The sequence below is a fragment of the Chenopodium quinoa genome, unplaced genomic scaffold (assembly GCF_001683475.1).
Source record: "Chenopodium quinoa cultivar QQ74 unplaced genomic scaffold, ASM168347v1, whole genome shotgun sequence".
NCBI classification, from domain to species: domain Eukaryota; kingdom Viridiplantae; phylum Streptophyta; class Magnoliopsida; order Caryophyllales; family Amaranthaceae; genus Chenopodium; species Chenopodium quinoa.
In genome coordinates, this window is record NW_018742817.1 from 2,967,791 (window position 1) to 2,982,956 (window position 15,166).

Consider the following 15,166-nt stretch of genomic DNA (forward strand, 5'->3'; position numbering starts at 1 on the left):
GTCAACGACTACTCTGCCAATGCACACACGGTTAAGCTAAGCTAAACAAATCACATTAAAAAATATTACGGAGTAATCCAACCTCAACATCACCTCTTAATAAAAACAAAAGGGTAGAGTGGACCCCCACCATTATTATATTTATTAATTTAAAAATTGTAGGTAGAGAAAATAAAATAATAAAAAAAGAGGTATGGCCCCACCATAAATAAAGTCCAAGAAATAAAATTTGTTTGGCTAACATGTGCCGTTTGTGGTGCATTATCCACTACACTACATCACATTATCAATTAAAAACATTTAACAACATTATCATTTGTACATTTGGACCGCAAAATACCATGAATATCTTTCTCTTTTTCTTTTTTTTTTTTTTTAAAAAAAAAAATAATAATTATTTTTTTTTAAAATTTTTTGATGGGATTTACATTTATGAATTATGATGCTGAGCTAGATGATTGACTGACTATACATTTATACACCTTTCCTACTTCATATAATAAAGTATTTCCCTAGCAAAGTAGTAACATATTCAAAAAAATCAATATAAAAAACAAGAAAGAAAAAGGGACCAAAATCTTTCTTTTTCTTAAGCAAGTGAAGTAAGGAAATTTTGTTCTTACATCAAACTATTGTAGCCCGTCAAAATAGGATTCACAAGATGACAGGGAAATTATATGGCATTTTTTCCATTTCTTCCTAACTTCCTACAAAGTAACCTTCCCACCTTCTCTTTCACTGTTTACAAAAATGGAGAGGGACATGATTTCCAATCTACAGCTCCCTCCATCTAACCAATCCCCCCACCACGGTCTATATCGACCGACATCGCATTGCCGCCAGAACACCATTGCAATTTGCAAGGATCACCTTTCAGCCACTTCTTTCCAAATGCAAAATTTCGATTGTTGCAGTTCCATCATAGCAACATCGATATCATCATCATCATCTTCCTGTTATTTCTTCTTAGGCTGCCAGCATGCATTCAAATTGTCATTTCGCATGTGCTGGAGACTCCCACAAAATTCCTTTGTAAATTCACAGTTCCCCCCCTTCTTGTTCAAGCTTTATTCAAGACTCTTTGTTCGTTCTTACAAAAATAATTTGGGGACATGGCGAATTTAAGCACCAAAAGCGCATAATTTTTACTCACCAGCAGGCTGCTTCTGCTCAGATGGTTTCACCTGGACTGCTGTGGAAACAGCATGAACATACGGAAAGCCTGCAGGCATCAACTGATGAGCACCCCCAGCAGATTGAGCAGCAAACTGAGCAGCATGATACATCCCCTGTGATGGCAAACCACCCTTCATATTGTTAGCAAATGCAGCCGCTGCCGCAGCTTTTGCTGGATCAGATGTGCTTGTATTAGCAAGAGAAGCTGGAGTACATAATGACAACATTCCACTCGATGAAGTAGGGGGTCCTGATCCTTGTGATTTTGATCCTTGTTGCTGGTGGTGGTGGTGATGTTGCTGTTGTTGCTGACTATCAGGCCTGTGCCTTTGAATATAATACCCACTATTAGCCATAGCAGCAGAAGTATTAGCAGAAGCCTGCATGTAAGCATTTGAAAAGAACAATTGAGCTTGCTGAATACTTTGCTTTGACAATTGAGGCTGCTGCTGAGACTGTTGCATCTGGGGCTTGTTGCTTGAGCTAGACATGATATGGGGAGTGCCAAGGATGGATGGCTTTTGGCTGCTTATAGATGGAGACTGTGAGTTCTTCCCCTGCTGCGATGAAAATGTTGCCCCTTGGGCCCCAGCTTTGTTCCCAGTGGATGCACTAGCAGTTGTCCTTGGGCTTCCACTAGCACCCTTCGATACCGAGGAGTTTGAGGGGGACCCAACCATCATTGGCGAAGAAGGGCCTTGGTTATTATGCTGGTTTTGTTGCCCTTGTGATGCAGAGGATGTTTTAGAGTTACCAGCATTGGCTCCAAAAGAGATTTGTGTATGGTTTTGTTGGGACCTTCCTTGCTGCTGCTGCTGGGGATGATTCTTCATGTTAGAAGCAGTTGACGTAGCAACAGATGGAGAAGAAACTTGGGGCGTGTTCGGCCTAACAGAGTTCTTCCACTGTTGAGACTGAACAGGGCCACCACTTGTCTGTACGAGAGGTGGAAAACCGGGTAAAGAGTTGGGAAACTTGGCAGCCATGATAGATGATGAATTGAGATGATCAGGATAGACATTTCCATTACTACTGGGAGTCTTGCTACGGCCACTGCCAGCACTAGGAGCTACATATTGCTGCTGTTTAGGAAAGAGCATTTTTTGCTGTTGTTGTTGTTGTTGTTGTTGTTGCTGCTGCTGCTGTTGTTGTTGCTGAGGATTTGAAATACTAGAATTGCTCACAGAATTAGGTCCAGGAGAACGAGCTGGGCGACTGGATGACCCATGCATCATATTTAGGCTTCGAGCTGAGGTATCAATAACATTGTTCCCAGGCATTGTTGCCATAGAATTCTCGCCAAACTCCCTCGAAAAAGCAATGGACTGGCCAGCTGACGCTGCAGAAGCTCTTGCAGCCATGGCCTTCCTTTCTTCATCGGCATTAGAAGGATCAGTGGCAGCATTTGCTCCAGTTTTTCCATCCTCAGGACCACGATAATTATTCTTCTTCTGCTGTGCTGCTTGGGCTGCAGCTGCAGCAGCCATAAACTGATAGTTCTGTCTGGCAGCATCTGGAAGATGGTTCTGCATAAGAGCATGATTGTGCGCTATTGATGACATATCAAGGCCAGGAGTGGCAGAACCATTCATAGTAGCAAAAGACATGGGAAAAGCAGGAGGCTGCTGGGGTTGTTGCTGCTGCTTATCACCAAGGTTACCATTGGGAACACCGGCAGCATTGCTTCCCATTGAAGAAGGTGGGGTCATCATTGCAAAGTTGGGTGAATGGAAGGGCATTGCAAAGTTCTGGCCATAAACATTCATGTTTGGCCTGTTACGACTATCAGCAGTTGATGGGCTATCCTCACCACCCATATCAGGATGAGTTTGCGACATCCGACCTTTGGCTGCTTGAAAATTCTGCAAGCCTTGATTCGGGTTCCCAGCACCAGGCGCACTGCTTCCCTGGGGCCGCTGTTGTTGATTTTGCAAATGCTTCTGTGAGGATGAGGAAGCGGTGGAGAGACTAGCATTTTGCTGATTTTGCTGTTGGATTTGCATGGACTGAGATGGCTGTACAGTTTGCTGTTGCTGCATTTGTGAAGGATGAAGCATTTGTGAAGAGTAGAAAGAGCCGTTGTAGAACGACATTGGTTGTGGGTGAGATCCCCTATAAGGAGGCGCTGCTCCAACATGTGCAGGAATTGGGAAAGGATATGGCCCATTCCCTAGAATCGCCATAAACTGAGCCTCATTCCCACCCATGTTCGGGTAACTAAAGCTCATTGCTGGACCAGCAGTCGAATTAACTGGAGGAGCAGCACCCATAGGAGATGAAGTAGCTGCACTAGCAAAAGCTGCATTCACGCCTGTTGATGGCGACTTTGTGGAGTTCGGAAGTGCATTTGCCACTGCTGCCTGTTGTTGGCCCATTGGAAAAAACAATGCAGGGCCATGCTGAGATTCCAACACACAAACAAAGTTTCAAAATCTACTCATGCCAGAAAAAGAAGAAAAATTAGAAAAGAATTGATTAAATGACAGAAAACTTACCATCATATTACTAGGAGCACCAGGGGGCAATGCAGGCTGAAGCATATACTGCTTTTTCTGAGCAGAATCAGGGACATTGGGGGGTTGAGGAGACTTATCCTTCGTCGAAGAAGCAGACTGACCAGGGAAGAAAGTAAAAGGCTGGCCTTTATTGTCCTGTGAAGAACTTACCACCATACCTCTCCCTGCAGCAGCAGCCAAATCAGCTGGGGGCACCATATTCAAGTTGTAAGGCTTGGCACCAAAGAGAGGAGAAGTCCCAGCAACCGCAGTCGCTGCTGCGGCCGGCCAAAACGGGTTCATCTTCATCATCTGCTGATGAACCGATATACTCCTCGCAATGTAGCAATGTGTGGCACATCTCTTTGGCCTTGGTTGTGAGAACAGAAAATGAGGGGACTACACAATTATATAAAAAAAAATTGAAGTTAAAGTCACCATCATCACACCATATCTAATAATTATATCAGCAATTAAAGTAGACCAACCATTTGTATATTGCAATTGGATTTATAAATATAAAATAATAGAAAAGGCATTAAATTAAAAGCATTACCTGATTTGGTGGAGAAGCCATTGGGGTCCCATCCATTGAAACAACTCTTTGCAATGGTCCCACATATCTGCTCATCAATAATTGTGTTACTTTAATTTTTTATATACTTTTTCCTTTTTTTAGGGATAAATTTAATTTTGTTACAGTAAAAATAAAATCAAGAGATTTCATTTTATGAAAATTAAAAAACGACCGTACCCCATGGGTGGAAGCCCTCCATGCCATCCTCCAGGTACTGACATTGGCAGCGGCGCTGAACCCAATTGACCTCCTGCATTTTTTCAATATTTTATTATAAATTAATATTATAAAAAATATACAATCAAAAAAATAAAAACAACCCAGAATCCCAGATTAATTACGAGTTTTAAAAAACCTCGAGTTTACCAAAAATTAATTCTCAAGTTAATTAAATTAAGGAATAAAAACACTAACCAGGTTTGTCTGTATTAGCATCATCCCTGGTGGTTTTGGGCGGTGTAGGCTGCTGCTTTTGAAAATTCAACTTGTCCTCGTTCACATTACTACCACACTTCTCTAAATCAAATTGAATATCCTTGCTATTCAGATTCAGCTGCTGCGGCACCGGTTGCGAAGTCACCAACCTCGGCTTTCGGCCCATAGACAACCCGTCCGACCCCGCTGCGGCGGGGTCAATCTTACTAAATTCAGCCCCACCACCAATACCACTACCATTACCACTAGCAGCAGCATCTCTACTTTTGACAACCTTTTCATCATCCTCCTCTTTCGGCTTTGAACACGGCTTTGCTTCCTGTAAAGATTAAATACAAACCCACCCACCGAATAAATTGACCAAGTCAAAAAATTAATTTTAATAAAAAAATTGAAAGAAAGAAAATAAAATTAAAGGTAGTTCTAGTACTACTCCCACAACCACATCACAGTTTTCCATATAATAATTAAAATCGTACAAACTACCAAAAAACAAAGATTTAGATCGACAAAACAGAAGTGGGTCCATTCTTTCCCCTACTCACCGCCTCCCTTTCCGTGACCATCGACTTCTCATCTCCTCCTCCGTACTCCGCCATCGTCTCCTCCCTCTCCGGTGATGTTCTTGATTGCGGTGGTGGCGCCTGCATCCGTTTTTATTTTCCCATTAATTAAATTTATTCATAAATTAAAAAAAAGTATATAGAAAAATTAATGAATAAAATTATAATTAAAAAATACCCACCATGAGATCTATCTCATATTTATCTTCTCTGTGATTATCTTGTTCAACGAAGGATGAATTTCTGCATGATTTTTAAAAAAAAGGGAAATAAACGAAATTAAATTAAATTGAATAAAACAATGAGAAGTGGGAAATTAATGTGAAAAAATGAGGGGAATAATTTGATTGACACTGACAATTTAGTGGAAGTAGTGGTGGAGGATTCAACACGATCATGATTTTGAGTATGAGGAGATTCCAACTTTGGTGAAGATGACGAAGCTTCCTCTACTTTAGCTGCTCTCACCATCATCCCATTTCTTATCCCAGTTGATGATTCTTCCACCATACCTTGCTTTGCATCTGATAGGATACCATTGTTAACGGCTTTCGCCGACGACGATAGCGGCGTCTCGGCTGTGAGATCCTGTAAATTCGTCAAATCGCCCCCATTTTCGATGGCGGATCCTACGTTGTTCTTGTCCATGCTTGGAGACGCCGCTTCCAGCTTTGGTGCTTGATCTGATTCTGGTTTTGGGGTCGATGAAATGGGGCTGCTGCGAGGGCCGAAACCGGTGGGGATGTCTTCTGGGTATGGCCTCGGCCGCTTTCGCTTCGGCGCTGTATATTTCAATCACAAATTTATCAATAACCAAATCACCAATTTCCAATTAACTACTAAGAAATCAATTTGGGTGAGAAATGATTGAACTTACCAACTGTGGTTAATGGAGGGGCTGTTGAAGATGAAGTAGAAGGATTGGAACAATTAATATGATGATGAATTGAAGGGGAATTTGTAACAGGAGATGAAACTCTGGATTTAGAATCATTAACAGATCTAGAATCCAATTTAGCTGAATCATTTATCATCCCACCGTCTTGCTTCGATGGGGCTTGAGATTGCTTCATCAGCCCATATAGAACTTCAGCAACCTCAATTTCAATGGCGTCTTGTGTCGACGGCGACGATTTTGAAGACGATTTCGGGGGCCGTTGTTGTTTTGGTCCATTAGCCGCCTTCTACACCGGAATAGAACAGAGTCAAATCCACAGAAACACATACAAAGTGACTGGAGAACAAGGGGATGAATATGAGGATGAATAGAACACTGACAATTTTCTTCTTTATTGAAATATTCGATGATGACGGTGACAATGGTTGTTGCGCTTGTGACAGAGTTGGTAGTGCCGCCACCGCTTGCGACGGCGTTGCTGTCATAGTTGACCTTACCGGTGACGATGACGGCTGTCGGCTTATTTGCTCTCCGCTTCCTCCAACACCACCAGCTGAACTCCAACAATCATGACCTCTCTTTGTTGAAGCTGCAATTACATCAAAATCAATCCAAAATCAACAAAAATCCAAATTAAATTAATTCAACAATTAAAAAAAAAAAAAATACTAAAACCCAATCTCAGTGAGTCTTACCAGAGCGAGCTTTCCGGGGAATTGAAACTCCGATCATTTCATCTGGAGCCTTCCACGTAGGAAGAACCCTGTTCGGCGGAGGAAAACTTTTCCGGTGACTGGTAAGAGTAGATGCCCCCGATGTCGATGAAATAGGAACCGGATTCGTTGGCGGAACGTATCGAACCGGACCATCATCATCCTCCTCATCATTTACGCTTTCTTCTGAGCTATCATCTACTCCACCAACGCCGCCGCCAACACCTCCGTCTTCTCTATTACTCCCGTGCATATACTTATCCCCTCGCCGTCGTTTACTCCTCAATCTATCTCGCTCCCTCTCCCTGTCTCTGTCACGATCTCTGTCCCGGTCTCGGTCTCTAATCTCCCGATCTCTATCCTTCTTCACCGTTCGATCTCTTAATCTCGCCGCCGTCTCCTGCAATTCTAATTGACCATCGTCCTCTACAACAACCACAAACATCGAAAACAAAGTCAAAATCATAATCAAAACCACTAAAAAAACACAAAAAACAATGAAAAACAATTGTTAACAGATCTAAACCTGGAGACTCTCTCAAACTTCCGCCGCCAGTAGTGGTTCTATGCCTTCGTCTAGGCAAGCCATTAGTCATCGCCGCCGCTCTTCTTGCTTCTCTATTCCTATCCATCATCTTCCTTACTCAGAGAGATAACAAGTAACCAATCTCATATCTCTTAACTTTTCACTTCTTCCTCAACCAAATTTCGCCGGAAAAAATGGCGGAAATTCCTCCGACGAAATCAACAACTCCGGCGAAATCGTTTACTTCTTTTTCAGATCTTCCAAAAATAAAAAAAATCGAAAGGTCTTGGCTTTCCTTTTACCTTTCGTTTCTTCTCCTTCTCCTTCTCCTTCTCTCTCTAAGTCTTCACTTTCTCTCTCTTGGTTTTTCTGTGTGTGTTGTCCTCTTTTCCTACTCTCTATTTCTCTCTTTCTCTCCTATCTCATCTTCTTTTTGGGGTATTTCATTTCAATTGATCTGCCTAACCCACCCCTATAGCCTCGTGGAGGGCTGGATCTATCCCAATCTAGTACAATCGTTTAATCTCAGCCCTTCATTTTATCAACCATCTAACGGATATCCTTACTCGTTACTGACATGGCATCATCCTATCCGTTTGATTTACTATGTCAGTAGCTGCTACCCTTTTTAAACCTACCTCCACGTGGCACCAATATCTTTCTTCCCTCATAAGCTTCCAATTTTTTTTACTTAATTATTTATTAATTAATTTAAAATTATTATTATTGATACTATTATTGTATTGAATTGATTATGTTTATTTATTAACAACCGATCTCCTTCTTAATCAATCAAAATCTTTAATTATATTTCCCACCATCTATTATATTGTAAAGTTACATTCCACATTATTTAAATGGATAGAAATGGGGGTCTATATTTTAATAAATCCATAAAAGCTAGTATCATGTTAGACAATTGATCTCCATTGTTGATCAAACTATTCTTTTGAACATGGGAACCAAACCCTAAATTCTTCCGTTTACTTTCTAAAATTTTCAATTCAAATTTTAAACGTAAGTATATCTACTTATGTACTTTATATTTGCAATTTTGCAAATATTATTTGAAGTTTAAATTTTAGAGGCTACATTAATTAGGTTACAGAAATCTCGTATAAATGTATTTTTTACTATGACCGTCAAACCGTTAGATTTAAATTCATATTCAAACATTTTTGCCCCGTAATCAAGACATTTCAAACATGAAAAACCACAATAAATTGTAAGGATTTCTTTAGTAGAGAACTAAACTATTCAATTACTTAGGAGTTATAATGTCATAACATAATTGTTATTAGACCCTTTTTTATACCTTTTTTTTTTTTTTTTTTGTTTGAAGAGAGTGTTTTATACTCCTTTTGAATTAACACGAGTATAGGTTAAAAAAAAATCGTGTAAGATTTACGAGTATAAAAAGAGAATCTAAATAAGAGCAGTAAATATCGGTACTAATTACCATCAAGTCAAAATTTCTCAATTTCGTAAATCTAATTTAGTAAATAAAAATCCACGTTTTAAATAAAATTTACCATATATAACTAAGGTGTGAGTACCCAGTTAGAATGAACCCCCACCTGTAGCTGTAGTCAGTATATAGGTACTACTATAATATTTCCTTAATTAACGCGCATGGTCCCACAAAATTCGGACGGAGTAGATCTTCTGAAGAGGAGTAATAGGGAAGTTGTGTACCGTCGGATGGTACGATGACGTGGCAAGGCATCCTAGTTGGCAGATTTAAAAGTAAATCTAACCGTTGATGAGAGGAAATAAATGAACGGTGGATATGGAAGAGAGAGAGCGGCGGGAAAAACTGGGAGGGTCATGGTCACGGAAGTTCCGAGAAGAGTGGGACCCTCACACATACGGTGTTTGAGCACTTTGGCGATCTGAAGAATAATTTTACTTGTGTTGGCCTATTGTCACGTTCGTGGGATGTGGCAGCCTTCAAATGACGTGTTTATAGGGGCCCACTTTTTTTTTTTTTTTTTTTTAATTAATGTTTTTTCAACTACAAAAGGAGAAAAGGTGGAACGAAAGTGTAACCAAAATCATCTTTTTCTTTTTTTTTTGTTTTCTATTTTTCATGGTAAGTGTATAATAATTATGAAATTTATTAATTAGATGTGCTTTTTTTTTTGGTTGTTGTGTTAATCAAAACTTTAGAAGTCAAAATATTACAGCATGGGTTAAAAGAATTTTCTCTTTTTTCCTTCTTTTCGTAATTCCTCTGTTATCTGAATTTTGAAAGTGGTTTTAGAATGAATAGTAATGAAAAATTAGTCAGAATTTATCAAATCAATTGAAGATTGCTCAGCAATTTTCTTCTTCTTTATTCCTGAAAACCCATGTTTTTTCCTCCGCCGAAACAGTGGCTGTGGGATGTTTGTTGTTTTGTTCAGTGAAATCGAACGACGATGATTAACACAAGAATATTAGAGGGATTTGATTCGGATTTTTTATTTGCAGACTACATTGGTGAGCAATTGATGAACATATACATAGGTTTTGATTATTTGGAATTTTTTATTATGCAAACAAGGTGTTTGATTAAATGCCTGAAAGAAATTTGGTCACTTGCAATGTGTTGAATGGGTGGATTAGATTGGAGCAACCGGAGATGCTCTTGCTTTGTAGATGAGAGAGGCGATGGCGAGGGTGGTGGACTGGTGGTTTTGGTGTTTGGAAAAGGTGGCATGGGCGGTGAGAGTGGTTGTTTTGGTGATAGAGTTAGACCTGGATTGTTATTTATATTTTTTAGTGAAGGAAAATAAAATGAGGTGATGTGGAATAATCAAATACTCATGAAAATTGATCTCTAATGTGTAATTTTTTTTCAAGGGGATCATTAGAAGGTACTCCCTCCGTCTCTTAATATAATGTCTCTTTCTTTTTAGAGAAAATTGTGAGAAATGACCTTTTAAGTGGTCGACTTTTTGAAAAAGAACCTTTTAAATTAAAATTTGTGAAAAAGGACCTTTTAAGTTGCATTTTGTTTGTAGAGGGTACTTGGGTGTTCTTGCGTGGTGGTCAACGTCGGAGGTCCGGCGTTGACTATCACGTGACTTATTATTATTTAAAAAAATAAAAAAAATCCCCAAATTTCCCTCTTTCCCGACCTAACCCTTTCATTTTCCTCGGGAAAGGGGTTTTTTTTTATAAATAATAATAAGTCACGTGATAGTCAACGCCGGAGCTCCGGTGTTGACCACCAAGAGCTCCCAAGTACCCTCTAAAAAATGCAACTTAAAAGGTCATTTTTCACAAATTTTAACTTAAAAGATCCTTTTTCAAAAAGTCGACCACTTAAAAGGTCCTTTCTCACAATTTTCTCTTCTCTTTATTATGTGATGAATAAATGCTCTTAAGAGACATTATATTAAGGGACAGAGGGAGTAATAGTGGTAGAACCGTACAAGGTTGGGTTATTAAATGATAATTTGACCTTCGAAATTTATAGATTTGATGTATGTAACTCGTTTGAAGTTTTTTCCTGTCAAACAAAACTTATTTGAAGTGATTGAAGTTGTGTAAAAAAAAGGTTATTGAAGTAGTAATGGATTGATTTGCTTGGAAATATGCTAAACTAATTCTTTGCCCGAGCAATGCTCGCATATTCACAAGAAAACAAATTATCTTTAAGTATCTATTTATATTATCAAATTATTATAGATTAAGATATAGTAATGTAGAGTACTTATCTCGAATTTTATTCCTAACATCTTATGAATTTTAAATTGAGTTAAAATCCTTTTTTAGAATAGAAAACGAACAATACATTTTATATATTAACGATTAAAAATTTAAGGGAATATACAGAAAAATATTTTATTTATTTAAGTTGTTATTGTGCTCTATTTTTTAGGTTGCATATTCTTTTTTTATTATTAATTATTTATTTATATTTTTATTAGCTATGTTATTAATTTTCATGAATAAAAAAGAGAAAAAAAAGTTTTTGACGGAATTTTTTTTAATACAAACGTGACACGTGTATCTTGGGGATAGGGGTGGGGATTACTTTAGTATATTAGTAAGTATTGACTGAAGGGAAAATAGCTAGGAGGGAGCCCCAGTTAATCTCCTCTTACAACTTTATTCATTTGTTTCTGTGCCACTTTATTATTTTACTTTTATTATTTAAAAAATAAAAGTAAAATAATATATTGTGCGAGGAGATTAAAGTCAGAGATAAACTTGAATTTTTCCAATTAGTAAATAGAGTTATTTCAACTCATTTTGGGCAACTTGAACCTCAAACTTATCATTATCACCATCAAATCTATTTATCATTTTTTAATAAGAGATGCTTGTTCGCCTTTTTTGTATTAAAATTCTTGGAAAAGTTTGTGGAAGATTCATGCTGTTTTCAAATACAAAATGTTTGTCAAGAATTGTGCTCACTCAATTTTACATATGCCTGAATTTTTACCAACTCAAATGCATGCCTTTAATCTCTCCTCTTTATGCTAGTTGTAATATGTTTTCAAAGTCTCATTTACATATTTTGGTGACTACTTCTTATTTTCTATTTTATGGAATGATACTTTTGGAAGGGTTCACCAACCACAAAATTTCAATTTTCATTTGTTTAAGAATGTTAATTGAATGACTGGATGAATTTTAATTTGAGTTTAAGTAGCAAGTAGAGAGTTTATAACTGCTTTATGGCATCTCTACTTACAAAGAAATCTTATTATTTTTGAGCAAAAAAACTATTACTCCCCTCTATCTTTTTACTAAGTTTCTTTTACACTTTGTTTGGATAGAAAGAAATGGACGGAAAATAAGATAAGAGAAGGAGATGGGGACAAAATTTCTTGTTTGGCTAAAGAATTTGGATAAAGAAGGGGAAGGATGTTTTGGGGTTTTTTGTGTCCCTTGGGAGAGTTACAGCTCAAGACTGGATTCACAAGGTCGCCTGTACCTGCAAAACAAACGGACCGCCGGATGGTCGGTGGTCCACCTCCGAAGATTAAGTTAGTATAGGGTTCGGAGTAAAACGTGCGGAAATTAAGGTATCTGCTCGGATTCCAAGCTCAGGTGCTGTCTGTTTCTTGGGAACGACAACTCAGTATTAATTACAATAATTAATGCAAAGTTGTTAGATTGTCCGATCCTCTTCATTAATGAGGGAATTGTCTTTATTTATAGAGTCTTTTGGGGAAGTGTGCCTTCCCTAGGGTTTGATGACCTAGGGATTAGAGTACGTCGCAAAACAACGCCTTAAAGTTTGGGCCTTTGAAGGCCGCCATTTCAGAAGCAATATCTGAGTGACACGTTGTAGACACCCAAATGTGTCTCCCCAAAACCAAACCCAGTGATGAATACCTTTCACGTCATTTGATTATTGAACAAAGTGAAAGTGTGAAAAGTTTAGTGATGAGGATGTTTTTATTAAAATATCTCTTCTTTCTGTTTTTGAAAATATTTCTTTTCTTACCTTATTTATAAAATAACGTGCATTCCAATTTAGTTTGTTCTATAATAAGGGTCCAATAATGGTGTAGTTGGATGGGGTTTGAAAAGACCTTTCCAACGATATATTATAAGCCCAATTTCGATGAATAATGAGGAAGTTATGACCAAAATACTAAACTGGGCCCAAACCGGATTTTACCTACGACCCAATGATCATGTGGAGGGTCCAAAGGTCTAATCCTATTCCTAAACTAATTAGGATTAATTAGAAGCTTCTATAAGTTTTTAAAATATCTTAATTATCCTTTTTGAAAAGATAAGATTAAAGAATTTGAGTAAATAAAAACTTTCCTTTTTTAAAAACTTTCCTTTTTCTTAAATCCTAATTCTATTTGAATTTAAAGATGTTCAAAGACAGTCATATTTTATTTTCGTGCCTCATAATCTTTATCCAAATTTTATATGTTTGGATAGATCTTGAAATTATCTTTCCAATGATATATTATAACATTAAATCCAAGTTATAACGAAAAAGATATGAATGAGACATGAAACTCTATCCAAAACTGATACCCTTCCACTATTTCGGCCGTATCTTTTTATCTACAAAGGATATTAATCTGATTCTAATTGGGTTGGAAAGTAGACTTCAATAACTTTCCAACTACATATTATATTCTTTATTTGGACTTCCGGATCAAAAGATATGATAAAAACAAAAACGCGTGAAACTGATTATTAGCGCCTGACGCTAAGGCTTGGCGCCTGGCGCTAATTGCCAGCGTCGACGCTAATCAAGTTTTATGCGCGTCAGAACTCTATTTCGATTTTCTATCTTTTTGGCTGATTTTCTCTATAAATAGCTTTCTAAAAACTCCGTTTTCATTCACCAACTCTCATCAAGATTCTCTTGATTACTCTCTCTCTCTCTTTTCTAAACTAGCTTTTTCACAAATATAAAAATTCTGCATCCATTAGATTTAGATACACCTAGCCATATTCGAAGTTGCCTTCACCCTAAACGTGAAAGGTTTAATTTCTGAGGGTTTGGTCCCAAATCTATCTTTCCATTATTATTTAATTGTTTTGATTATTATTTTCCTTGAAGTTACTAACGTGTGTATTTTGTTATTAAAAAGAGGTACGAGGCATCCAAGTAAGTACTTTACTGGTTTTTATTGATGTTATGATATAAAGTTCATGCTTAGGTTGTTATTATGATATTCCTAGTATCATGTCTAGGGTAACTTTAATATTAAGTATGATTGTTATGATGCTTCCTATGTTCTTCCTAATATTTATGATTGTTAGTATCATGTTAGGGTTAAAACTTTGATTTTTATTGCTTAGTGACATGCTAGGGTTTGTTATTAATCTTGTTGGTATCATGCCTAGGATCTTACTATTATTATGCTTTATCATGATGATGATGATTATTATTATTATTATTATTATTATTATTATTATTATTATTATTATTATTATTATTATTATTATTATTATTATTATTATTATTATTATTATTATTATTATTATTATTATTATTATTATGTTGCTTGATTGATTTTATTGTTATTGCTTGATCACGCCTTTTATGCATGTTTAAAGGGAATTTGTACTTGTAATCATTTTTAATAAGATAATTAATAATCTTGTTTAGGGTTAATTTGATTATAATTCAAGTGATCGCCAATAATAGATTTATTTGTGCATTAATATTCAACCAACATAGATAAACAAGTTTAGGGTAATCCTATTGATTGCATGTTAGTCCGAAAGCGCACATGAATACGATCAGAATAAAGTATAGGCCTATTATTAGGGCAGGTTCAATCTCTTTTAAGTTGGATTTGTACCTTCATCCCCGAACCCTATTTGGTTTAAGACCTTATGGAGTTGACGATCTCTTGGATCGTTAAGGGGTGTAACCTTCACCTTGTGAACGGTTTACAAGTTCCTAAAAAAACTTGTTGGCGACTCTTTTGCTCTATCTTCTTTCTCTTTGGACGCCACCGTACTTTAGTGTATGATCACAGTGGGGTTCAAGCTAGGGGTTAACGCTTGAAATATTCCCTACAGTTTTTGGCGACTCCACTGGGGAGGATTTCTATTTTAATTCCTGAAATTTATTTCGGCAATGATTTAGAATGAGTGGATGAGACTCGAAACGTTCTAAGTATTTCATGTGCATAATTTTGATTAACATTAGTGTCATATGCATAAAAAAGATCTCATTGGAAAGACCATTCGTAATGAGTTAAAACATAGGATTTTACACGTAGGAAATTTTAGAAATATCTTTCACAACTAAGACCGAAATAACACTGCGCGAAACTGGAAAATTTTATCGAGCACGGAA

General features: G+C 37.2%; 1 protein-coding gene across 2 annotated transcripts; it reads right to left on the bottom strand.

Annotated features, from left to right (window-relative positions):
* Positions 1–410: 410 nt before the first annotated feature.
* LOC110725960 (protein TIME FOR COFFEE-like) lies at positions 411–7,833 on the bottom strand. 2 transcript variants are annotated; one of them, XM_021905438.1, is made up of 12 exons: positions 7,384–7,833; positions 6,840–7,283; positions 6,525–6,733; positions 6,124–6,427; positions 5,605–6,028; positions 5,429–5,489; positions 5,229–5,327; positions 4,663–5,002; positions 4,426–4,498; positions 4,228–4,294; positions 3,672–4,070; positions 411–3,575 (listed from the first exon to the last, which is right to left on the bottom strand). In XM_021905438.1, exons 1-12 carry the CDS (start codon positions 7,490–7,492, stop codon positions 1,146–1,148), a joined length of 4,959 nt encoding a protein of 1,652 aa, XP_021761130.1. In that variant the 5' UTR covers positions 7,493–7,833; the 3' UTR covers positions 411–1,145. The 2 variants fall into 2 exon arrangements, with proteins under 2 accessions (XP_021761130.1, XP_021761129.1); XM_021905437.1 differs by having other exon boundaries at positions 6,124–6,430; positions 7,384–7,832.
* Positions 7,834–15,166: the final 7,333 nt, after the last annotated feature.